The 26,776-nt window shown below is 41.1% G+C and overlaps 2 protein-coding genes across 5 annotated transcripts in view; both read right to left on the bottom strand.

The window, feature by feature from the left end:
- The window catches only part of amot (angiomotin), a 53,609-nt gene extending 44,530 nt beyond the window's left edge, over nucleotides 1-9,079 (bottom strand). For 2 of the 4 annotated variants that reach the window (XM_080435818.1, XM_080435819.1), the window contains exons 1-3: nucleotides 9,005-9,079; nucleotides 6,225-6,357; nucleotides 3,941-3,991 (exon numbers count right to left, since the gene is read on the bottom strand). In XM_080435818.1, the coding sequence (XP_080291944.1) occupies nucleotides 3,941-3,991; nucleotides 6,225-6,312 (139 nt within the window). In that variant the 5' untranslated portion in view covers nucleotides 6,313-6,357; nucleotides 9,005-9,079. The remainder of the gene's footprint in view (nucleotides 1-3,940; nucleotides 3,992-6,224; nucleotides 6,358-9,004) is intronic. The other 2 variants (XM_080435817.1, XM_080435820.1) reach the window with 2 other exon arrangements.
- Nucleotides 9,080-10,159: 1,080 nt separating this feature from the next.
- pgk1 (phosphoglycerate kinase 1) overlaps nucleotides 10,160-26,776 on the bottom strand; it is a 28,133-nt gene continuing 11,516 nt past the window's right edge. The window contains exons 7-11 of the mRNA XM_080435248.1: nucleotides 23,997-24,111; nucleotides 16,752-16,931; nucleotides 13,511-13,688; nucleotides 11,665-11,763; nucleotides 10,160-10,844 (exon numbers count right to left, since the gene is read on the bottom strand). Coding sequence (XP_080291374.1) covers nucleotides 10,804-10,844; nucleotides 11,665-11,763; nucleotides 13,511-13,688; nucleotides 16,752-16,931; nucleotides 23,997-24,111 — 613 coding nt within the window. The 3' untranslated portion in view covers nucleotides 10,160-10,803. The remainder of the gene's footprint in view (nucleotides 10,845-11,664; nucleotides 11,764-13,510; nucleotides 13,689-16,751; nucleotides 16,932-23,996; nucleotides 24,112-26,776) is intronic.

Here is a 26,776-nt window from a genome sequence, read left to right as displayed (position 1 = left end):
ATAAATATTTTTGGAAATGTCAATGGGAAAAATGCATTGAGTATTTTGAAGTGGAACCAGAAAATGGCTGCCACTGCTATGCCCTATTGAGCTGGGGTCTATTTCACGAAAGCGGAATTAAATTATCCTGGTTTTAAAGGCAAATCCAGGTTTGACAAGCCTGCGCTGTTCAGCCTGGTTTATTCAGTTCCACGAACGCCAAGCCGGGCTGAGAAGGAGCGGCTTTGTCGAGCCAGGATCGTTAAACCAGGCTGAATGTGCGTTCACGTATTCCTATAAAAGACCATGAAAGTCGATAGCAGAATCCTTGAACTTGACCAATCATGGAGCCCAAAACCAGAGCGGCGTTCTTCTCTGTGGCTGAACAGCAGCACTGCAGCAGCTCATGGAATCATACAAGGAAGTAAAATGTATAATAAGCAAGAAATGGAAATATAGATCCAGGGAGAAAGCGTTGACCCCCGACAGGGGTCTGGGGTACACGGGGGGCTGGGGGTCCGGGGGTCCACGGGGGGCGGGGGTCCACGGGCGCCATAAGATTTTTTTTTTCGGGCTTGTAGATCTTCGATTTTCGCATAAGAATTGAATAAGTGTGGAAAAACTCATTGGTTTACGATTGGAGTCATTGGACTAACAGCTATTTCACAAAACTTGAAGAACAAGACACTGGATTAATAAAGCTTGGCTGTTCACAGCTAAATTGCCATGTTAACTAAGGCAGGATTGCTTAAATTTTCTTTCGTGAAACCGGATCATGGATAAACATATCCAGGTTTACTGGCTAAGTTTTCGTGAAACCGATTCATGGCTGATCCTGGATAATTTAAGCCAGGATAGCCGATTAAACCCGGTTTATCCCTAATCCAGGTTTCTTGAAACGGGCCCCAGGCCAGTAACTTTTTGAAAACGCCACCTTTTTGAAAACGCCATCATAAATAGCCTAAGAAACCACCAGCACAATATCCCATATCCTTCATCAGATAAATAATAATGGGACTGGGGTATGGGAATATAAGAAAATAGGCCATTTTATAAGTAGCCTAAATATTAATTAACTACAGCCTTTTTGTTATTATCGTGAATTCACTTGTCCATGGACCATGACATGTAGGCTATTATATTCTTATGGGCTGCCAGGTGCAAATATGTATTGTTTATAGGCTAGGGCTGGCTATGTGCATTTGCATTATATATTATTATTATTATTATTATTATCATTATTATTATTATTATATAAAGTTACTAATGGATACAGGGAAATGCAATGTATTTCATAATTTGCACAACAGCAAATCCGATTGAAAACAGGTCTACGTATACACCAGATCGGATTAGATCACATCCCATGTAAACACTTGATCCAAAACCTTCAATCGGGTTTATTTTAATCAGATTGGAAGAAAAGTGTCCATGTAAACGTGGCTACAGTCTTGCGATCTTCCCAAGAGAAGATAGACTGTGCACTCAATGCACACAAAATCAACTTTCTAACCAGCTGCCCACTGTACCAAGACATCAGAGACACATACTTCCTACAGATTACAATCACCCAAGAAGAGTTTGAAAACATGACCACCTAGAAAAAGTGCTCCTCAGTCAATATAGAGGTGAGAGGAATCTGTAGAAGTTGAGCGATGCATGTTGATGAAGTTATTGCACAGACACGATATGTTGATTTGTGGGATAGCCAATCAGGATGGACCGTAACAAATCGGACAGATCTGTCTTGATCACATGACCATAGAGATCAACGGAGCGTATAAACCAGCGTATATTTTTCCATATATTCGGCCGTACGCCAACGTCGAAGTCACATTTATCAACGAATCCTACACAGCCGATCCGAGCGTACATTTGGTCCCAGCCTTGATAAATCTCACGTGAGCGTCATTTAAATAACACCCCCTTAAATATTCTGGAAACACCACGATTTTACGACATGAAGAACCAAAAAGAAAGAGTTTCGCCGGCTCGCCTCGCTGCCTGTCAAGTCACACACACGCCTCTCTCTCTCACACACACACACACACACACACACACACACACACACACACACACACACACACACACACACACACACACACACACACACACACACACACACACACACACACACACACACACACACACACACACACACACACACACACACACACACACACACCCCTGTGTCTTTCATGTAATCCGTAGCGGTACAATCTTTGTCACGTAGGCTTGTAGCCTACATGAATGACATATTATGATAACAATCACATCACCATGAATGGAATACGTTTGCATATTAATTTATTTACCCCCATACCGAGCAGTGCGCGTTCGAGTTACACTAAAATAAAGCAGTCAGACTCGGACAGGCTGCAGTGATTCCGTGCCGCCACGTTAATAAGAGATTGGAGCGTCGGGTTTATATCCTTAACCCAGCCAGGTTGTAGTCTCTCTATGACATAACTCCATAACATAGGACAAGCTACTGTAAGTTTGAACACCTCACTGTCCATGAAAAGATCGTCGGGAGTCCCGAAAATGCGCTCGCAGAAGCGCTGTATATTTTGAAAATAGCAGATCTACAAGCTCACAACGCGTCGCGATGCGACCCGTTGTGAGCTTGCAGATCTGCTATTTTAAAATAGCCAATGCAACCGAATGACTGTTAAAGCAGTTTGTTTAAATTACTTTATAAAATGTTATTTTTTCACAGGGATTATTTATTAGTGTAGATATACATTTAGGAGTGGATTATGTGTCCAGATGCCTGTCAGACAGTCAGACAATGTTGCTCCGCAGGTCTAGAATGGAATAAACGGGCGCAGCCAAAGTCAACAACTGCTCTCTACCAGGCGTGAGATTTCAGCTTACGGTAGGATGAAGCCCACGTCAGGATATATTGATAAATGCCGAAAGGTGCGGTGATCTCGCCGTACGCCCATTATTTGGGCTGCACCGCGTTGATAAATGAGGGCCACTGTGTACCGATTTACGTGATGTTTGGACAAAATCAGAGGTTTTTCCTTGGCCTCGCGTCCATCGGTCCAGTTATAGGTAAAAATGTGAGTCGGCCTGTTATAGAGCCACCATGGGGCCGATTTGAAAAAAATTAGGGGGGGGGGGGCATTTCTTCCTTGGCCTAGTGGGAATGTGTGTGCAAAGTTGCACGGCAACGCATGCTGCCTTCATGATTTGAGGCATTTTGTTCAAGACGGACAGATCCATCCTAAATCTGTAGGAGTAACATCAAACAATGTGTTTTGAAAAAAGTCGGTCTCCTGGTGGTGCTATAACAGGCTGATCTGACAAAGTTAGGGCAGAGGTTCTGCTCTGGCATCCAGGGAGACAGTTTCACATCGATCAGGCCAACGGTGCTGGAGCTTAGCTGTTCACAGACGGACGGACACGCGGACAGGGGGCAAAACATAGTCTCGGCCACGCCTTCGGCCTGGCGGAGACCATGACAAAAAAACTCCCATATCTGCAGGGTGAAGTACAACTATGTGCAAACACAGCAGCAAGATTAGTGAGCTGTTGTGACATTAGAAGGATGTCTAATGGAATACAAGCGCCTTAAAGACTACTGATCATTGTGTGTTTTCCTGCGCTGTCTGCACAGAGTTGATCTCCAGATAGAAATGCTTGACATACAGAGCAACTAACTTTAAACACATTTGAAAAATTGCTGCTTTTTGTCCCAATACTTTTAGACAGAGTGACTGCAAAAGCCAGAACAAATTGCTGCCATTTGTTTCATATGGCTTGACAGTTACACCAGGTTAGCCTTGCCAACATGTACACGCATAAACATTTCTAACAACATTAACATTTTGTGGTTTTGTAAGCTACTTTTTGCCAGTTGCAATGTGACACGGCTCCGTTTACACATTACTGCATTCCCTTACATATACACATTTTTTTAAATCTCTTTTCTTGTGTTTTACTTGAGACTCACCCAACATGGAGTCGCTCACTTCCAAGAGATCCAACCCTGTTACACTGTTCTCTGTGAAATATAAGAATAAGAATAATTAGGATTATTATTATGATTTATTAAGTCTACTTCTCTGACAGAAATTCGGTACAGTACAACACAGTCACACACACACACACACACACACACACACACACACACACACACACACACACACACACACACACACACACACACACACACACACACACACACACACAGTCTCCTTTGTGTCTCCTACCGGAACCGCTTCCTACCGGTTCACTGGTCATCAAATTATTGGCTTAGGAATACGACAAAAACTAAAAAATGTCCATGAATTCAAGTCTCCATGGGGTGACTAAACGATAGGGAATTTGGGTGAACTATCCCTTTATGTGACGTCAGCTGGTAAGGGCTTGAGGGTGAGAGGCTGCAAGGGCTCCAAATTGTATAAAAAGGAATGGAATGGGACAGCACTTTGTAGATGAGTCCTTCATTCATTACACTTTACATCACTTTTAAAACTCTTACTGTCCTTATTTACAGTCATTGCTTTAAAGACTGTGATTGTTGATCATATTATTATATTTATTTACGTTATTCTGTTCGTTTTCATTTGTGTTTGATTACGGGTTGTACTATTTAAATATTCATTTTAAATTGTATTTCCATATTCTGAATTTACTTTTCTCATTTCTTATCTTGTGTCCCTTATTTGTACTAAATATGTATTGTAATGTAATGTATGTGTGTGTGTGTGTGTGTGTGTGTGTGTGTGTGTGTGTGTGTGTGTGTGTGTGTGTGTGTGTGTGTGTATTTCTACATTCTAAGCGTGTGTTTCATGTCAGACTACACCACCTAGTGGTCAGAACTGAGATACTTTTTTTATTTTGTCCAAATCAGTTAAAATGTGAGCTTAATTATTGTTATGAAATCATTATGACCTCACTATGACATCACAGCACAGGAAGAGCTGTAGTTGAGTTGAAGTTCATCATCATCATCATCATCATTATCAGTGTCTCTGTCACTCTCATTTCATAGAATGTCTTCCAGGTTTCTTTCAAAGACAAACTGAACATTTGTACGGTAACTTTAAGACTGTGTTCCACACGTGGTGTTACTGTCCAAACAGAACAGATTTACAAGCTCATCAGATCATAGTCCTAGAATGGCTGTGATATTACGGTACATACATTTCATATACAAAGCCCTAGAATAACTGATATTACATACATTTCGTGTATTCCATATACACAGCCATAAATCATGGGTAGCAGAATAATGGCGGCGGCATTGAAAGTTGTAACTGTGTGTGTACTCACTACTCACCCTATAAACTCACCCTATAATTAATTACTGTGACTTGGGGTCAGATATTGTCCTATAGGATTCATATCCATTTGAAAGTTCTGACAGAAAACGTGTGTTTAGTCAAATATCTCCACTTTCCCATGAGCTGCACACGGAGCACAATCTCTGCACTTCCTTTAGTCTAGGGGCAGCACATACAGTACGGGGCACACACATTGACTAGGTCAGTTGTGTGTCCGTTTTTTTGTGTTGGCTGTTTTCACAATATTTATCTGTGGAACCGAGTCAAACTATATGCCTCAACTCCTACAATTCCAAGTGCTAGTCAGGGTGGGGGGGTAAGGATAAGGATAATTCCTTTTAACAGGTCTGTTCATGAAAGTCCTTGCGGTCTTGTTTCCAATGAGGGCCTGTGAGCAATTAGGGGTTAAGAGTCTTGCTCAGGGACAAATTTCATTTCATCGACACATTTGCTGGCCTGGCCTGGAATCGTACCTGGGGCAACCAGGGCCTCTGGCTCCCTAGGCGGGCTCACTAACCACCCAGTTCAAATAGGATTATTTTGGGGGGTCCCCAGTTAAATGTTTGGGGGGTTGAGAACCACTGCCATACCGTACACTGGAGGAAGTGTTCATATGTTCAGTCCTGAACACTGTTTCTGTCAGAACTTTCAAATGGACGTGAAACTAGAGGATCTGACCCCAAGTTGCAGTAATTCATTATTGTGTGAGCAGTGAGTGAACTGAGTACACACACAGCTACAACTTGTAACACTTTTCACCGACATGAGGGCATGGGAATGATTTATGGCTGTGTATATGGAATACATGAAATGTATGTAATATTACAACCATTCTATTGTGTATATGGTATATATCAGTGTGTGTGTGGCACAGCTTGGCTCAGTGTGTGTGTGTGTGTGTTTGTGTGGCACAGCTTGGCTCAGTGTGTGTGTGCGTGCGGTTCTTACCCAGGAAGGTGTTGGCACAGCCTGGCATCCCGATGTGACACAACCATCCTGCCACCTGCTCCGGTCCCCACTGGTCCAACGACACCATGCTGGTTCTATGCTGGTTCCACTGGTTTCATAGTGGTTCTGTCTACTGGAACATCAACAAACAGGATACAGATCGAGTGGGCATCAACAATAATAATAATCATAATAATTGATTGACTGATTGAATACTTTAATAGTCAAACATGTTAACAGCATGTGGTACAGTCAAGACGTTAAGGCTAAAAGGATAACACAAAAAAGTTTCCATTGTGGTCCTATGTATCCATTCATCAACATCATAAAAATAACACACATAAACACTATATCTACAAAGGATAAAAAAGGAAAAACGTCAGCAGTGAATGTCACCTCCTTTCTATGGGAAATTGCATTGATCTCCCCTTATGGTCTCCTGATAGGTGATTTTTCAGGCCAATTTTGAAAGAATATTAGTAATAATAAATAAACATTATAGTTCAGCTAATTGTCATCTAGTTTCATATCCATTTAAAAATTCTGTTAAATATCTCCACTCCACACATTCCATTGAGTTAGTGTTTGGTTTGTCAATGTTTCTATCCCCCAAAATGTGTATATTGAATTTGTAAAATGGTCTGAATTTGAAATAATGTTAAGTATACATGCACAGCTACATTTACTCTTCAACTTCTGCTTTATGCCCCAAAATGACTGGCTAGACACTAGGTTTGTATGGATTTGTAGCATTTGTAGAATTATTTTAATGTTCAAGCATGTTTACATCATGTATACTTAGTTTAGCAGCAATATAGTAACATCAAGATAACACTATGTGCAAGTTAGCTTGTAAAAAAAATAAAATAGCAATACCACAATATAGAAATACTTTGTTACAAGTAAAAGTGTCAGTAGTCAAAAGTACAAAATTATTAGCATCAAAATCATCATCATATGTTTAAAGTCCGCTTTCCAGGCTCCGCTGGGTTGGACTGGGTTCTCGCTATGGCTTTCTTCCACCGGGAACGGTCCATGGCCATCTCGTGATTGATGCCGAGTGCTTTCATGTCAGCTAATACGGTCATCTGCCAGGTCTTCTTAGGCCGGCCACTGGGTCTTGTCCCCTCCAAGTTGATCGACATTACTTTCTTCACCCAATCATTCTCCTCCTTCCTTACAACGTGTCCGTACCATCGCAGTCTGCCTCTCCTCACCACATCCACTATGGCCTCCACTCCCATCTTCTGTCTCAGCTCTGCACTGGTCTTTCTCTCCCTCAGTGATACACCGCACATCCATCTGATCATCCTCATCTCTGCTCTGTTCAGCTTCTCTTCATGCTCCACCCTCATGGCCCATGTCTCACTTCCATATGTCATGCCACTTCTGACGCAGGCTGAGTACACTTGCCCTTTCATCTTCAGGGATGGGGCCTTGGATGTTAGGAAGGGCATGAGTTCCCTGAACTTCTTCCATCCACTTCTCACCCTTGTGGTCACCGCTAGGTCCATCCCCCCCATCAGCGTTAAGCATGTATCCCAGGTAGCAGAAACTGTCCACCACCTCATACGTCTCCCCGTCTACTACAAGCCCCTCTTGCTCGGCTGCATCTACCTGTGCGACTTCTCCCCTGCACCGCTTACACTGGAATGTTTCGCTGGCCACTTGCAGGCTACCTTTTACTCCACTGCATCTCCTGTGGACCCATTTTTGGCAGCCCTTACACTGGAGAGAGTTAGCTCTCCAATAGCTCCAAAATATACTTAAGTACTAAAAGTAAAAGTACTCATTATGCAGAATGTCCCATTTCACAAGTTCAATGTGTATGAAAAGTATTTCGAAAATAGCCAAAGTATATAGAGGGCTAGTTGATGTATGTTTTACTTACTAGTTGCTTCAAAGTAACTAGTAACTTAAGTTTTCAAAGAATTGTAGTGGAGTAAAAAGTACAATATTTGCCTCTGAGATGTAGTGGAGTAGAAGTAAACGTATTGAAAAATTGATATACTCAAGTAAAGTAAAAAAAAAACTCAAAATTGCACTTAAGTACAGTACTTGAGTAAATTGACTTAGTTACTTTCCACCACTGGCTTCTATAAACGTTCAAAAAGAAACAAAACAAAACACAGGAGTGAAAGCTGAAACTAGACAGGATGGCTAAACTTTTGTCACATGATAAGAGAAACTTCTATCATCTGTTTTTAATGCGTTTCATTAATTAATGTTTTAATGACTTTAACAGCAGCCACAGCCACAGCTTTATGAATGAATGAATGACGTCATAGCCTCAAAGCCTTTAAAGTATTTCATGTGGAGTAACAGTAACTTTAAATCCAGTGTAAATGTTGCAGTGGTGGAACTTGGAAGAAGTACTCAGATATCTTAATTATTAAGTAGCAACACCACAATGTATTGGCATCAAAATATAATTAAGTTTTCATATAATTGTAGTGGAGAAAAAGTACAATATTTGCCTCTGAGATGTATGGAGTAGAAGTAAAAGTAGTGAAAATAAGAAATGCTCCAGTAAAGTACAAAATACCTCAAAATCGTAGCCAAGTACAGTACTTGAGTAAATGTACTTAGTTACTTTACATCCGTGAAATGTCGTTACAGTAACTTTATACGCCCCCCCCCTCTCTGTTTCGGGAAGCGCTACTGTTGTTTAAAAAAAAAACACGTGGTTCAAATCCAAACACAAACAAACACACGTTGTGACACACACACTAACTACACACTCTTAACACACACTCACTTTACAAATGTACACAACTTACCACACACTGATCAGAACACTTTAAATCCATATCTCCGTCACGCGGCGTTTCTTCACAGAAGAAAGTGAACACACACACACACACACACTCTACAGGTGTGGGCGGAGCCACGTGGGCTTTCCAGTGCATTGTGGGTAATGGTGTTTACGGTGGACACGTTGGGACTACAAACCGTCTCAGTGGATTGTGGGTAATGGGGGTTTTACAGTAGACACGTTGGGACCGTTGGACTATGGTTGGGACTGCAAACCATCCATATTTCTTTTCACTGAATCATGTTGTGCGCCATCTAGTGGACACAGAGTGAAACTAATTCCTGCCTGAGATGTTTTTTTTGGCAAAGCTTTGTGTTGAAACCATAGTGTTTGTTCAGTAACAGTGTTAAATAGCTCTATATTGTGATAGTAATCATTGCTATAGCTATAGAGTGTTTGTTCAGTAACAGGGGTCTCCCCAGCTCTTTAATAAACAGAAAAGTATTCATTTTGATAGTGTTCCAGTTCCAATATTGTCTGCTCATTTCTTTGAACAAACTCCTGTTACTGAACAAACACTCAATAGCAATAAGTACTATCACAATATAGAGCTATTTATCACAAGGAAATCACTTACTTAAGCTTTCACATGCCTGTGTTTTTAGTCCAGAATGCATCCAGAGATGACTGCTTCCTTTCATATCTAACTAAAACAGTAACTCAACCTTTTCTGGATCAGGGCACACTTATAAAATCTCAGAAGTGTCCGTGGCCCACCGATCTGAGATGGGTGGGCCGCGTGCATATTCAGAGCATGTTTATTTGTGTTCTGGATTGGATCAATGGAACGAACATTTAAGTTCCTATTCATTGGTATCACAATGATAACAACATTTTCAAAGCTGTAAAGAACAAATATATCATGACGGGGAGGGTGATATTTGTCACTTTATGTACTACGGGCTGAGGGCGAATCCCGTCAGCAGGGAGTGTTGAGCGGGAGGAGTAGGACGAAGGCATCCTCCCGGTGGGGGCTCCTCACTGGCAGGTGAGTCAGTAGGATACAACAGCAGTGACAACACACAGATATGCGTGAGGGGAGGAATTATTTGGCATAACGACTAAATTGGGGAGAAGGGGTAAAAAACAAAACAATGAATAACGAACATCACGGCTCGTCTCCTTTTAACAGAAACTGCTTTATTTTGTCTGAACAAAATGAACTGTAATTCAACCGTTAACATAACGTTAAGGTCTACATTAGCATTATATTAACATATATTAACATATAGCATACCATATGTTATTATATTTTAACCGTCAGGTTCTAACCTTCACAACTACTGTATCTTACACAATAGTTTCACTGCAAGTCAGACTGAAGCAGGACTTCCAGAAAACACAACTTTAGGATAAAGTTACGTTCACATTGTTTACATAAAGCAGGATTTATAGAAAACATTAAACGACTAGGCAGATACAGTAGAGAGACAATATTAATATCACATGATGTAATACCACACAGCATGTATACAGGGAGTACAGCAGTGCAACACATCCAAGTACACACAGTTGAATTACCATACTTGTGGGGTCACATTTGGCCCTCACAAGTATAGTAAAACAAGTACAAACAAACACACACACACAGAGCTACAGAAGGGAGTAGGTTTACAACACGGCTGTAGGAAGGTCCCTTTCATATCACACCGCAGGATGAACATCTCAGATCCCAGAGTGTGTGCGTGAGTGCATGTGTCTGTCTGTGTGTGCTGGTTATGTGAGTTAGTGTGTGTGTGTGTGTGTGTGTGTGTGTGTGTGTGTTTAAGCGCTGCTCAGGGCGTCGACTCCAGGCAGGACTTTACCTGAGGACAAAGAGACAATGCATTTGAAAAAATGTGCTGCCAATTGTCCCAATTGGTTTTAATACCAAGTGAATGCAAAACACAGAAATGCTGCTGTCTTTCGTTTCAAAAGTTTATCCCAAGCTAACCTGGATGTACAGTAGCTCTGATTCATAGCCTAGAAGGAGTTCTCCTTAAGGCTATGGGACTTTCGATTCTTTGCGCACGGACCACAGGCTGCATAGCCTCTCGTCTGTAGCCCTCTACAGTTCTTGTCAATAGAAAAATTCCATTGACCAGATCTGTAGAGGGCACAGCGGAGTAACTAAATAATGTTTTCTTTACGGTGAAATATTTAACATTTTGTCCAAAAAGTGTATTTTAGACGTGAGGTGGGGGGCCTGGGCTCAGAGTGTTCCCACTTAGTAGAGTTGGCTTTCAACTCCATAAAACCCTCTTTGTTTTGGTGAGTAGCGAAAGTGTATTTTTTATATTTACTGCAGGCTATGCAGCCTGTGGTGTGTGCGCGAAGAATCGAAAGTCCCATAGCCTTAAGGTGAACTCCTTATAGGCTATGAATCCGCGCTAGATGTACAGTATAACCGTTTCTGACAGCAAATGCACAATTCTTATGGTTTTTTCTATGAATGCGTTCCATTGGTCGTTGAATCTATAGAACCATCAACAACCATCACCACATCCACACAGACACTTCTTTGTGGTTTGGCTTTATAAAGTTTAATATGAGTTTATAAAGTTTAATATGAGTTTATACTTTAATATGAGTTTCAATATGAGTTTATACATACAGTTAATGAATGTGTTAATGAACATGTCTCACCCTCCAGCAGCTCCAGTGAAGCGCCGCCTCCCGTACTAACATGGCTGACCTTGTCCTCTGTGTCCCACTTAGCACAGCATGTGGCTGTGTCGCCCCCACCTGGGAGGAGACGGGTAGCACACACACACACAGAAAGAGAGAGAGACCGTCAGTCAGTGGTGTTTAGAGCATCGCAGTTCCCGCCCACTTCCTGGTTTTTCGTGGTGCCGGAAGGAACAACTCAATGCATTTTTCCCATTGACATTTCCAAAAATATTTTTATCTATTAATTTAAGCCTCGAATCAAGCCATCATGACATGACATGAATCATGACCATAAAACGTTTGATTCTGTGATTTTTTGATTTTTTGAAAACGGCAAAACAAAGGGTATTTATTAAATATAGTATATCATATAATTAAATATAAAATAAAAAAAAATCCATCATCTATAGATTCATCAGAGATACCTGAAATCTATAGATGATGAAACTATTAGATGATGAAGGTCAGTTAGACTGAAACATTCTGTATTCAGTAAAACTACTTTTGTAATTGAGTACAGTGTGCAAGACTTCTCCCTCTTTTCATGCTGAATCTTTCCTAAGCAAACTGGCAAAGTAGGTGTGTAAGAGGACACTTTCTATTAAAAACTTAAGGGATAGTTCACCCCAAAAAATACTTATTTTCTATCAATTACACACCCAATGAAGCATTGAATTCAATTGTTTTTGTCACATTCCTGAGCCAATAATTTGATGATAATAATAAAGATGCTAATGTATCCGGTAGGAGACACAAAGGAGACTCTTTGTCTCTCCTACCGGAGAGACCGCCGGTCATCAAATGATTAGCTTAGGAATGCGATAAAAAACAAACAAATCTCCATGAATTCAATGCTTCATGGGGAGTGTAATTGATAGAAGATGAGTAATGTTTTTGGGTGAACTACTCCTTTAAGATTTGAATTTAAAATGCAATATATGAAAAGAACATTTGACTGTACGTATGAACAAATCGATACAAAATGAACATGCTGGCTTCTATGGTATCCAAATGACTGAAATCAGTCATGGCGACTTGAGAACTTAAATCCATGCGGTCATGGTGATACGTTAAGACATGTGTTGGTTAGAGTTAGGGTTCAGGGTTCTAGAGTGAAGGTAGAGTGGGCTAGTAATGTTTGGTACAGGGTCATTAGGGTTGGGGGCAGTGGCGGAAAAAGTACACAAATGTTTTACTTAAGTATCAATACTGCATTGTAGAAATATTCCGTTACAAGTAAAAGTCCGGAATTTAATATTTACTTGAGTAAAAGTACAAAAGTGATGGTATCAAATGTACTTAAAGCACCAGAGGTAAAAGTACTCATTATACAGAATGTCCGATTTCAAGTTTTCAAATGTATAAATATCTTTTGAAAATAGCAGATCTACAAGCTCACAATGTGTCGCGACGCATTGTGAGCTTGTATATCTGCTATTTTCAAATGGCCAAAATATATATATATATATATATATATATATATATATATATATATATATATATATATATATATATATATATATATATATATATATATATATATAGGGCTGAAGTGGTTAATGTATGTTTTGTAAAAATAATCTAAATCTACAAAGTAACTAAAGTTTTCAAATAATTGTAGTGGAGTAAAAGTACAATATTTGCCTTTGAGATGTAGTGGAGTAGAAGTCAAAGTATTGGAGATTGGAAATACTCAAGCATTTTATCAGAATTTTACTTAAGTACACTACTTAGTTACTTTCCACCACTGGTTAGGGCTGAAGCTACAGGGTCATTAGGGTTAGGGGTGAAGGTACAGGGTCATTAGGGTCAGGGTTTTTACCGATGATGGTGACACATCCGGTCTTGGTGACCTCCACCACTTTGTCCATCAGGCTCTTGGTTCCGATGGCGAAGGTGTCCCACTCAAACACGCCGACTGGCCCGTTCCACACGATCTGCTTGGCTCTCAACACCGCGTCCGCAAACGCCTTGTTACTCTCTGGACCACAGTCCAAGCCCTGAGGAACACCACAATATATGTTTAGACCCAGTCTAATCCCTGTGGAACACCACAATATATGTTTAGACCCAGTCTAATCCCTGTGGAACACCACAATATATGTTTAGACCCAGTCTAATCCCTGTGGAACACCAAATATATGTTAGACTCAGTCTAATCCCTGTGGAACACCACAATATATTTTAGACTCAGTCTAATCCTTGTGGAACACCACAATATATGGTAGACCCAGTCTAATCCCTGTGGAACACCACAATATATAGGTTAGACCCAGTCTAATCCCTGTGGAACACCACAATATATAGGTTAGACCCAGTCTAATCCTTGTGGAACACCACAATATATGTTTAGACCCAGTCTAATCCCTGTGGAACACCACAATATATGTTAGACTCAGTCTAATCCCTGTGGAACACCACAATATATGTTAGACTCAGTCTAATCCTTGTGGAACACCACAATATATGGTAGACCCAGTCTAATCCCTGTGGAACACCACAATATATGGTAGACCCAGTCTAATCCCTGTGGAACACCACAATATATGTTAGACCCAGTCTAATCCCTGTGGAACACCACAATATATGGTAGACCCAGTCTAATCCCTGTGGAACACCACAATATATGTTAGACCCAGTCTAATCACTGTGGAACACCACAATATATGGTAGACCCAGTCTAATCCCTGTGGAACACCACAATATATGTTAGACTCAGTCAAGCCCTGAAGAGAACCATGCTCAGTACTTCCAAAACATCACTTTGAAGCAGTGGTCGGAAAAGTACTCAAATGTTTTACTTTAAAAGTATCAATACTGCAATGTAGAAGTACTCCGTTTTTCAAAATGTACTTGAGTAAAAGTACAAAAGTATTGGTATCAAAATGTACTTAAAAGTACCAAAAGTAAAAGTACTAAAATGTTTGAAAATAGCAGATCTACGCGATGTGACGCGTTGTGAGCTTGTAGATCGGCTATTTTCAAACATTTTAGTACTGTATAAAATAGGGCAAAAGTGGTTAATGTATTACGTTATAATGTAATAATTTATATCTGCAAAGTAACTAAAGTTTTCAAATAATTGTAGTGGAGTTAAAGTACAAAATTTGCCTCTGAGATGTAGTTGAGTAGAAGTAAAAGTATAGACAATTGGAAATACTCCAGTAAAGTAAAAGTACCTCAAAATTGTACTTAAGTACAGTAATTGAGTAAATGTACTTAGTTACTTTACAACTCTGCTTTTAAGCTTATTTTTAATTCACGTCCAGTATAAAGTGTCTCATGCAGGAAGTTGCGCTGTCCATAGGCTTCAACAGGAACTCAGTTCGCACACACGCACGCGTGTGCGACGTCATCCGTGCATGAGACAATTTGGCTCCCAAGAGTTTTAAACAAGAAAGGCAATGTTTTGTAAATACTGAGGAAACAGACTGGCGACAAGGCACTGTGAGTGTGGTTCTGTTCTGAGTTTATCAATGGACTTTTGATAGTATTGCTCTTCTTAATCCTGGGCCCCAATTCTTTGCAGTTCTTTCTTTTTCAAACTCCATTCTCTTGGTTTTTTTTATTCTTTATTCACCATAAAGCAGTGGTTCTCAACCAGTAGTCCGGGGACCACCAGTGGTCCCCACTGGGGGGACCACCTGGGGTTCCAGGTGGTCCCCAGCTAAATGATGGAGTTGGTAACCAAATGGACCCTTATAGATCTTTAGCGTAAAATGAAACTAAATGGACCGTTACCGGTCCATTTGGTATCATTATATGCTCTCACGAGTTAAATTATTATTAAACATCTGCATTACTTAAAGAATTGTTAGTTTGATCAACATTTGCCTGTTATCTCTCTCTTTTATGGTACCAACATCAACACAGCATGGAATTGTGGACAAAATCTCATCCAACAACAACAAAATATTCTAAGTCTTGGGTCTGAGAGTCTATATCTCATCAAACGGTGGTCCGTGGCTCAAATGCCAAATAAATAATGGACTTTGATATGAAAAAGGTTGAAAACTACTGCCATATAGGAATGTTAAACACATTTAAGTTCCATCACCCAGTGATGGACTAAGTACTCCAGTACTTGAGTCCTAATGTACGTATATTAAACTGGAGGTTGAGTATGACATGCATGCAGTACCTCTTGTCAACCAGTAGGTGTCCTACCAGACCACAGAGTGAGGTAGGACAGACAGAGAGGGATACCACCTCCACCAATAAAATGATGTTCTATTCACTAAATAAAGTTATATCCTGCACCTCCACCAATGAAATCGTGTTTTACTCACAACATTACCACTTTCATTTTGGCGTCACCATTTTGGGCACGTCAATAGGTTGGTGACGGCCGGTTTAAAGTGGTTAAAAATCAGGACACAATTGGTGATACTGATCTGCTAAGTTTAGATATAAGGATAATTCCTTTTAACAGGACGTTCATGGAAGTCCTTGCGGGCTTGTTTCCAATGAGGGCCTGTGAGCAATTAGGGGTTAAGAGTCTTGCTCAGGGACAAATTTCATTTCATCGACACATATGCTGGCGTGGCCTGAAATCGTACCTGGGGCAACCAGGGCCTCTGGCTCCCTAGGCGGGCTCACTAACCACTCAGCTATGGCCGCCCCATATAAAGTTTGGTTGTTTAGACATTAGTTTACAGATGGTAATGTTTAGATATAAGTTACAATATAAATTATGTATAGACATTAGTTTGGGTTTGTGGATAAGACAAATTATGTATATATATATATATATATTAGCCAATGAAACAGCGTCAACTCATTAAAGGACCACTTCACCCATTTTCAATCTCATCTTCATATAACTGGTCCTCACTAATGCTCATTTATAAGATGACACCATTTCTGTCTACTCACTGCGTCTCATTGGTGGACTGTGGACAGTTTAGAAACCTTTTTTTAAGTTTTGTTTTTATTAATGTGAAAACAATGGCTTCCATTTCAGCATGCTAACTTTCCAGTAAGAGAAAGGCTGTAGTTTCTATTAGTTTAGATTACCCATCGATAATGTCACACTCGTCAAACGTATCGCAACGTTGACTCACCATCCATCCAGCGGGGATACCAGCCGCAACAGTAGCGGAACCAACAGCAGCTTTCTCATCAAACTTATCGGCGGTGATGAAGTCGACAGGGAGGTTGATCTTCACGCCGTTCTTCTCGGCCTTCGCCATCAGGTCCTTGACGATCTTCGCTCCTTCGTCATCGTACAGCGAGGTACCGATCTAAGAGCAGGGGAGAGGAACGCCTCGTTAAGACCTCATTAAAACCTTGAAACTATTTCACTCTCCTTAGCCACATGAGCCCTAGCGTCCATTGTGCGGCCAACATTTGACTAAAACAGCACAACACGTCGTGGATGAATCTGGATCAGTGGTGTCATGGGGCCACACGGAGTACCACAGTGTTCCACCGCTAAATTTTCTCACACGCAAGGTACGGCACGGTACAGTGCCCCCCACCGTCGAAGAAGAGAAAGATACTCGTTCAAAGCAAACTTTTAGTTTCAGCTCTATAATTCATAGCATTCCTTGAATCTGTATTAGTTTAAAAAGACAAACTATACAAACATGTTTCCTACTTTAAGGTAAAATAAAATAAGCGCGGTGTCCGCGTGCCATCATTAAAATACCGTTCCGCCGGGAAAAAAAGAAATCACCAATACACCCCTGATCTGGACGACATTGGTATTCTGACTTGAACAGGTTTGTAGCGTTTATTGAAGAGCTGGAGAGACAGGCAGACCCCTGTTACTGAACAAACGCTCTATAGCAATGCTTACTGTTGTAATCTCATTACTCGGGTAGGGGAAGTTCACAATATTTTCACCAGAGCTAGTGTAGCAAATGTGCCCAGTTTTAAATGTAAAAACTATGTTGGGGACAGGGATCATTTACTTACATACTAGGAGTCACACAGTGGAACAGTCTGGATACCACGGTGTCAAACTGACCACCAATCTGAGGTATTTTAAGCAGCAGACTAAAGCTTGGCTGTTAGTCATTCTTTGATTTGAGCTAAAAAGCATTATTTTACACTTTGGCTATTGAAAAATAGCAGATATACAAGCTCATAGCGGAGTGCCGCGCTACAAGCTTGTAGATCTGCTATTTTTGAAAAATCGTGAAAATGTGTGCGAATCTTTGAATATATATTCTTTTAAGGCAAACATTTTTAACTCAAATCTTTGCTTCTGGGGGATTCTACAAATGTCTTCTCAATACTAACAGTTTAAAAAAAAAAATGTTGCTATAATCAGTGGTTCTCAAACCTTTTCATGTCAAGGACACCCAAAATGATATGTATTTGGCCGTGGACCCCCATCTCAAAATATATTGTTCCAGGGACCCCCAGAAGCAAAGAACACACACACACACACACACACACACACACACACACACACACACAGTCTTGGGTTAAGGCACAACACTGTCTCACTGCATTATATGTAAGTGATTATTTACCTTGCTTATTGAAAGTCTCTCTGGATAAGAGCGTAAAATGCCTACATTGTAATCACTAACACAACATAGAGCGTTAACTTTTTAACAAATAAACCTCAACTTACTCTACTTTTAAATGAATAACTTTCAGTGGAGACTTTCTGCAGCACATCCCCTTCCAGCAACCATTTAGCATGGAAACACATTTAATCAAAACCTTTCAACAACCCTATATGATGGAAACACTTTTTATCAGAAGCCTGGAATAATTTCCTGACTTTAACACGTTTTTAAAGTTTGACAATCATCTCAGCTGCATTGTGGGAACATTTCTTGTTTGTTCCTGGAGGTCAACTGGAGGTCACATTACTTTTTGCTTCCTAACGTGATAAAAACGACATATTTTCACAAAGCTGTCTAGACCAGTGGGTTATAACTCCCGTTATCACTCTGTCAACATTTATTTTTAATTATTGATGCCAAATAATAAGTTGACCCACTAAGCTTTTCTTACATTCACAAAAATAGCCGATATACTGTACAAGCTCACAATATGTCACACAATAACAGGTTATATTTAAATAGGCCAATACACGCTCCTTTCAACTTTGGAAAAAGAAAGAAAAAAAACATGCCGTTCGGACAGGCTTTCTGAACTATTAGTGAGGGAAATATGTAACAAAAAAAGGCTCAGTTGTTCACTTCCGGCAGAAAGTGTGAAAATTTGCATATGGCATGTTTGAAGTATGCCGATTTCAAATTTTGCCGGATCCAAGCACTTTTCCCATGGGATCTGGTCGTAAAATGAGAATTAAAGATGGCCGCCAACGTTTTTGGTTCAATTAGGTTTTGTATTCCAATCTTTGACACCTCATCACTTTTGAATGTGAAACAAGTTTGTTTTGATGAAATCCAAATTGTAATGCAGCAATACTTTGACATTTTCAGTTTCTGTAGATTAATTTAGCAGATAACGGTCTGTTTTTATGGCAAATTTGATTGAAACCAGTGTTACTCCAAAGTGCTTCATCTGAGCCTCATGATGTTGGTGTCTCTACCTATGTTTTCAGGGGTATTCTTTCACATGAGATCATATTACTGGGTTCACACTTATTTAATATTTTTGTAGCAAAACTCATTCTTCAAAAATAGCATATTAGATGGTTGACAGTGCATGTAACGGACCATCAGGAACTTCCAAATGATTCCCCAGATACCCATCGTGAATTTGTCAAGGGGAACTTTGTCATTGCACAAGTTCTCTGCTTTGGCACACGATCAGATGCATGAACAGCAGAACGCTATTGTGAAAGGTGATGGCGGAATTGTTGTAATTACTGAGAACTAGACCATACCCGGTGAAGGTTATTGCACGTCCTGTAGCGCGGTCCCCCCGCGGGTCCCCCCGCGGTCACCCCCCCCCACGGGCAACCCCCCACACACCCCCCGTCGCGGAACCCCCCGGGTCCCGTCGCAAACACACACACACACACACACACACGCAACGTTTAGCGCGAGTCGTCTCTTGCGCGCACACACAGAGCCAGCGTGTGCGCACACACACGGGCGCATGCGCAGTTCGTACTGTACTGTACTGTACGGTACGGTACTGTACTGTACGTACTGTACGTACTGTACTGTACGGTCTGGACTGTACGGTCTGTACGGTACTCTACTGTACTGTACTCTACTCTACTGTACGGTCTGTACTGTACTCTACTCTACGGTACTGTACGGTACTGTACGGTCTGTACTGTACTCTACTGTACTCTACCGTACCGTACCGTACCGTACCGTACCGTACCGTAGACGTTCCTTGCAACACACAAACAGTTCCTTCCGTACATTGCACGAAAGTTGAATGAGGAGTCTGTGATGCGTGTTGATGTGGTGTGGGACACGTAAGGAAGGAACCAGGCTTGGTCGTGGCATCGGCATACCACTCCATGTGACTGAACAGACATCCGTGCCACGAAACTGGAGTAGCTTCCTTCGAGTAGATTCCAACAAAAAGACATTATTCTGCTGCTCTAGAAACAATGGTTGTTCCAGATGGGAAAACACTTCTCACAACCTATGAAGAAGCCCCCCTTCTGATGTTTCTCAACTTCAACCATGTACATACACATGAAGAGGCTGATTCGCGAATGTTGCTACATGCCTGGCACGCCTACCAGCGGGGGAAGAAAGTGAACGAGGCACGCAAGCAGCTATTTGCTCATGGAAATCGCAAAGTGGAAAATATTCCACCCACAAAGGAGGCACTTCGTCATGTGAAGAGAGCAGTATTTCAAGCTGGTCACATCTGGGGACAGTCCCAAATTGCCAACCCAGAGATTCCTTCACCTGCAGATTGGGGATGGGTGAAAAGTTAGGACGATGGCTGGTGTCCATTTTGGACGGTGATGGCAGAGGTGGCGTCTAAAGGGTGTCGAGAGCTGATCAAATGCATGTGTAAAAAACGGTGTGCTGGAAAATGCAAATGTTTTGCGGCTAATCTACCATGCACAGAACTTTGTGTTTCTGTTCAGGACAATGCTTCCAAGAAGAACAGAGTAGGACAGATTAAATAAACAAGTTAATGAGAAATAAATGTAACGTCCTCCCAGTGGGGGCTCCTCACTGGCAGGTGAGTCAGTAGAATACAACAGCAGTGACAACACACTGTGTGTGGGGAGGAATCAATTGGCATAATGATATATATAACAATTCGATAAAAGGGTGTACCAAACTTTTCTCAGTTGATTCTTATGTGTTTTTTCCCGTAGAATCCATTTCTGCCATGTACATTTTTGTATTGTGCATAATTAATTAGATAATTAGCATATTTGCAGCAAATATGCTAATTATCTAATTAATAAGTCAGACGCTTTGGTCTGACTTCTTGGATCCGGCAATTTTTGAATTCAGCGCCCAAAAATACCCCTAGGTGCAAAATTTCACACTTTCTGCCGGAAGTGAAAACTTTTTCACATATTTCTCCCACTATATAGTTTGGAGAGTCAGGACATCTGGGGGTGCAGGAGTTCTGTGACCTCCAGACCGCCCATCAGAAGTTCTGAATGACATCAATGTGTAGTTACATCACCCCCCTTTACTAAAAACTTCAGAAGGAGCCAGAGCATGTGAGCGGAGCGGGACAATATAACGTAGCGGGGAGTGTTCAAATGTATAAAAATCTTTTGAAAATAGCAGATCTACAAGCTCACAATGGCCACAGTTACATGGACATCATGTATTCATTCAGAATGAACTCATTCAGAATGAACTCATTCCGAATAGAGGAATCTGTTCCACTCACCTGTTTACATGGGACCTGAATAAAAGTATTCCTCGTTTACATGACCAAAGCATTCATTCGGAATATAACTTTTGACATGCGTAAAGTGGTTCCCGCCTACGCCCGGGCATGGACCAGGGGCCACTACCCGGAGCAGAGCTTCCCCTGGTGGGCATGGGAGGAGGCAATAGCCCCCTTGTGCCTCCGCGGCGGAGGTCTGTCGGTCGTAGACAGGCCGGTAAGCAACGCACCGACTCCTGGCCAGGCAGCGTTGTATGCGGTACAAGCCTGTGTTCCTTTGTTATCGCCGTTTTAATGCAAAAGTAGCAGATCTACAAGTTTTAGGCTAGCCTATACTATTTGTCACATTTCTCATGTAGGTACGATGACGTCATCGCGCATTCGCACATGGTCATTATAATAATAAATAATAATACATAAACACCGGACCGCTCATGGTCATTATAATAATAAATGGAGAGAGAGAGTCTATGAAACAAGGCACGCTCATTTACGGCAAAAGTACAAAAGTATTGGCATCAAAATATACTTAAGTAGAAAGTATAAGCTACTCATTATACCGAGTGTCACGTTTTTCTTGTATTATGAAAAAGCTTTGAAACATGCTGTAACTCATTCACTGTGACGAAAACCCTCTTTCTGCGCCGAGTAGCGCGCGGTGCGCACACGGGTTGAATGCGGGGTCTGTCGCCCTAAAACACAATCGCCCCGGGTCAAAATCCAGCGACCATGGAGCGGCCGTGGATGGCCCGCTCAAAAGGTGCGTGGGGTTTTGGGACGACCGTTCCGGCTGCCCATGTAATGAATTGATTAAGTAAAACTCATCTGTTTTCGCTGCAGCTGCGCCCTAATAATGTTGTTTTCATTTATTTTTGTTCACGTATGCTATTAAAACAATGCAGCTATTGCAGTATTGGGCCTTAACATGTGATTAAAAATGTATACGTATTTGGCCCCTCATATATAAATAAATGTAAAAACTGATTTAAAATTGAAACTTGCAGCTGATCAATGCGTTTCTGCGTTTACGTGTGGACAGGGATTTAAAAAAAATAATCTTTGTCATGCGGCCAGGGATTCTTTTTAAAAACTGAGGACTAAAATACCCGTTTAGAAAAATATCCATATAAGTGTAGCCTAGGCCAGCAATCCTCGGAGCGTCCGTTCTCCTGGACAAGTCTGGGCTTAACCATTACAGGCTTATTAAATGACGCTATAGAATAGAATCATTCATTTTATCCCGCAGGAGCGACCGTGGCCGAATTAGAGATTTGATAGGTCATTTTTGGACAATTCTGACAGCACTACTAAGCACGGACATGCGCAAAGTAATGCATGTATTCCAAACAGAGAGGATTGTTTGGAATAAAGTGTTTACATGGTCAATTCCGATTGGTATATCCCGATTCAAACGGTCTATACCACCCCTCCTAACCCGAATGAAAATTCATTCGGGTCAGACTGGAATGGAATATTCTATTCCAATTGAGGTGTTTACATGAGCATTTCTATTCTGAATGAATTCATCCATTCATTCATTCCGAATAGAAGTGTATTCATTCCGAATAAAACTGTCCATGTAACAGCAGCCATTGTGAGCTTGTAGGTCAATCAACATGAACCAACATGAACGGATAGCGAGCGTGACAACAGCCCCCGAGAGCGTGGAGCGGCATTTCCCCTGGCTCAGCTCCGCTCACATGCTCTGAAACATACATGGGCAACTGGCGGCTCGGGGACCAAATGAGACCCCCACCTTCACTTAATGCGGCCCGCAGGTTAATATCGGAATACTGATATATTATTGATTTCAGCTGTTACAATTGCAAACATGCAAACATGACCCGCTTTAATTACTTCAGTCTATATTAGTAGCTTAAATGACTTTTTTTTAATGTCCAATGTATTTGTATTTAAGTTCATAAAGTTAACTTAATCATATGCATAATGAAATGCATAATGCATTTGCAAAAATAATTCAGGATTCCAATTCCAAAGTAGCAAAAATAGCAGATCTGCAAGCTCAAAACACGTTGCGACACGTTTTGAGCTTGTAGATCTGCTATTTTTGCTACTTTTTTGTGACATACTACTGCTCTGGAAGGAGCAAATACTGCGCTTTAAGGTCACTTGTGTGCTTCATAAGCGTCACAGCCAAGTGTCAGACACCTCAGTTTCCCATGTTGCCTTGTGGGTTCTTGTGGGCAGTGTGGGTTTTGTAGTTCATTTCATTTACGTTGGAATGTTGGCTACAAGACAAAAGGGGCTCGTAGAATGGCTTGTTGAAACTGGGGCCAATGCATGGTACTTCTTTCCTATTGGTTGATGCCCGGTCAAAGTACATCAAGGTTGAACTGCACTCTTCACACTGTTTACATGCGTTGGATGTGTGTGAACGGTGCGAGTGTGACTAATGCACCGTGTTGTGAAGAGTGTGTGTGTGTGTGTGTGTGTGTGTGTGTGTGTGTGTGTGTGTGTGTGTGTGTGTGTGTGTGTGTGTGTGTGTGTGTGTGTGTGTGTATTGTTGTGTGTGTGTGTGATCATACCTCCATGTTGTTGAGGACCTTCAGGAAGGTGAAAGCCATTCCTCCTCCGATGATCATCTCGTTCACCTGGTCCAACATGTTGTTGATCAACTGGATCTTGTCTTTCACCTTCGCTCTGATAGAGACAGGAGGGAGAGAGTGAGACAGGCAGACAGGTTCAGTTATAAACTCCTGAAACGAGAAGTTTTTTTTTAAATCGCCACAAACAAAAATATATTAAATGTATTCTATTGTCTTTACTCTTTAATCATTCATTATTAGTCTCTGTCTGTCTCTTAATCTGTCTGTCTGTCTGTATCTGTCTGCCTGTTCAGAACAGACAGACAGACAGGGTGGGCGGTGGTGTCTATGAAAGCATGAATGGAGGGATTTGATTGGCTGCTTTCCAGACGTTAAAATGCTGTGACAATTGCACAATAGAACCTGGACCCTGACCCAGTGTGTGTGTGTGTGTGTGTGTGTGTGTGTGTGTGTGTGTGTGTGTGTGTGTGTGAGTGTGAGAGAGAGCTTTCAGGACAACCATTGAATATAAAATGGCTCTGGTATATAGTGTCGGAGTCCTGACGTCAAACCTGTTAAAATTACATAATTTAAGAACTGTGCTCCAACAATAAAAGATAAATGAGTCCAGACATTCAGTCCCTGTGTCGTTTATGATATTTAGTTATAATTTCATACAATATTAATTATTATTTAATACAGTCTGTGTTTGGAGAAAGTGTAATCAATTCTGTGGCGGTCGCTGGAAGCAGCGTCGAGACTACATTAGGAAATCACGCCAAAACATTCCTGACATCAGTGTTCATTTTGTTGAGAAAAAATATGAGAAAAAAAAATGTTGGTCAACTACCTTTTTTCACTGACAACAAAATAAAAACTATATAAAATCTAATCTGTGATGACTAAATAGATTGACAATTTCGTCAACAAATACAAACTAGACTAAAATGTTAGGCAGGGACTAGTGGAAATGAGATCCAGTAGAACTAAGACAAGTCATTTTATAATTGGCTACGTGTGGGTGTCACGCTCCAAACATAGTCGATCTACAAGCTCGCAGACACGTTGTGAGCTTGTAGATCGACTATGTTCGGCACAGGACAGGAGTATAAATCAGGCATTACGACGCCATCAAGGCCCGCCAAAATACAATTTAGTCGACTAAATCAACTCTAGATTTAGTTGACTAAACCATGGGTTCCCAAACTTTTCAGCCCGCGACCCCAAAATAATGCGGCCATTGACTCGCGACCCCACCTAACCCTGGAGGTAATTTATGCACATAAACTTGCACGTTTGGTGCACATTTGTAATGTATTAAAATGGTAAAATGTACTACTTGTACGGTAATCATTTTTAGATTGTATTTCATCCATTCTGTTGAATTTCAAGAAGAAAAAAAATATATATTTTTTTTTATGACCCAAAATAATTTTGCGACCCCACCGTCAGTGTCCCGCGACCCCAAGTGTGGTCGCGACCCCAACATTGGGAACCCCTGGACTAAACTAGACTAAAACATTTCAAATTACTAAAATTGTATTCAAAAGTCTAAAAAAAAATAAAAAAAAGTAAATATATGTGGTCAAAATGAACACTTTTCATGCCACGCTACGTCAAAAACATTTCTGAGATTTAGTTTGTTTGATGAAACAACATAGAACTCTGACAACGCTACTCTGTCTCTCCTACAAACAGTAAACATCCAATGCAACGACGTGACGCTAATTGTAAGCGCCGTGGAGCCGGGAGCGGCCACATGTGTAGGCTAATGGGAGATGTAGTCTTTAGGTCATTTCTAAGCCTGGGAATTGTAGTCCATTTGTAGGTGGCCTCTAATTTTCTCCCTCTTGTCAGTTGATGCTTCTAAACCAAATGAGTAATATTGCTGGACTCTTTCAGTCACCGTGGTGACCTGTCAGTGGCCTAGATTCTGGTGTATTGATGACCAGTCAGTAGCCTATATATTCTGATGTATTGATCACCTGTTAGTAGCCTATTGTAATGGCTATTTCAGAATGCCAACCTGTTCTTCTATATTTCTGTACTATTTAACTCTATCTGAACCAAGGAGGTTTAAACTCACAGCAGGGGTTTTTAGTCAACTCAGTTACAGCTGTCAATCTAACAGCTGATCTGAATCCTTCATGCTATTCTCACTGTGTCAGCTATGTGTATTTGTGTAACTGTGCTTGTGTCGCTTTTATCTTTAGTACATACCTTATATGGCTATTTAGAATTGCATCTGTGGTAAATGGTCTACTATAAGAACTGTGTGAGATGGGTGTTTGAGAGGCTTGTGCCCCGAATGGGCTGTTGGTCAGGCCAGGAGGCCTGGCTCTACCGATCTGTGTATGCTGTTGCGCTCTGCTGACATCTTCCTAATAAATGATCTAAAACTTCACCTGAATGGAATATTATTATTAATATTGCTATAACATTTGGCGACGAGGATGGGATCAATATTTCATCATCATAAACATGATTATGATTATGGATACTTGATCAAAAGAACTTAAGGGTGAAGGACTTTTTGGGAAGAAGACTTTCTCAAAGCAGATCCGGACCAGATCCAGACGATGGAGGACAAAGAGGAGACGACTACAGAAGCAAGCTATGCAGAATCAACTTTTGATGATCTTCTGCAACAAGGTCTACACGATTGGAACCTCGCAGACCGATCTATTCTGTCTGTGATGACAACAAGGAAACCACAAGCTTCAAGTGCCAGAGGGAAGGAGCAGAGCATGCGTTTTCCACAGCAGAGCGTGCGTGGTCAC

The sequence above is a fragment of the Gymnoscopelus braueri genome, assembly GCF_963280865.1.
Source record: "Gymnoscopelus braueri genome assembly, chromosome: 8".
Taxonomy (NCBI): domain Eukaryota; kingdom Metazoa; phylum Chordata; class Actinopteri; order Myctophiformes; family Myctophidae; genus Gymnoscopelus; species Gymnoscopelus braueri.
Note: the sequence above shows the minus strand (reverse complement) of the source record. Positions and strands in the feature narration are given on the sequence as shown.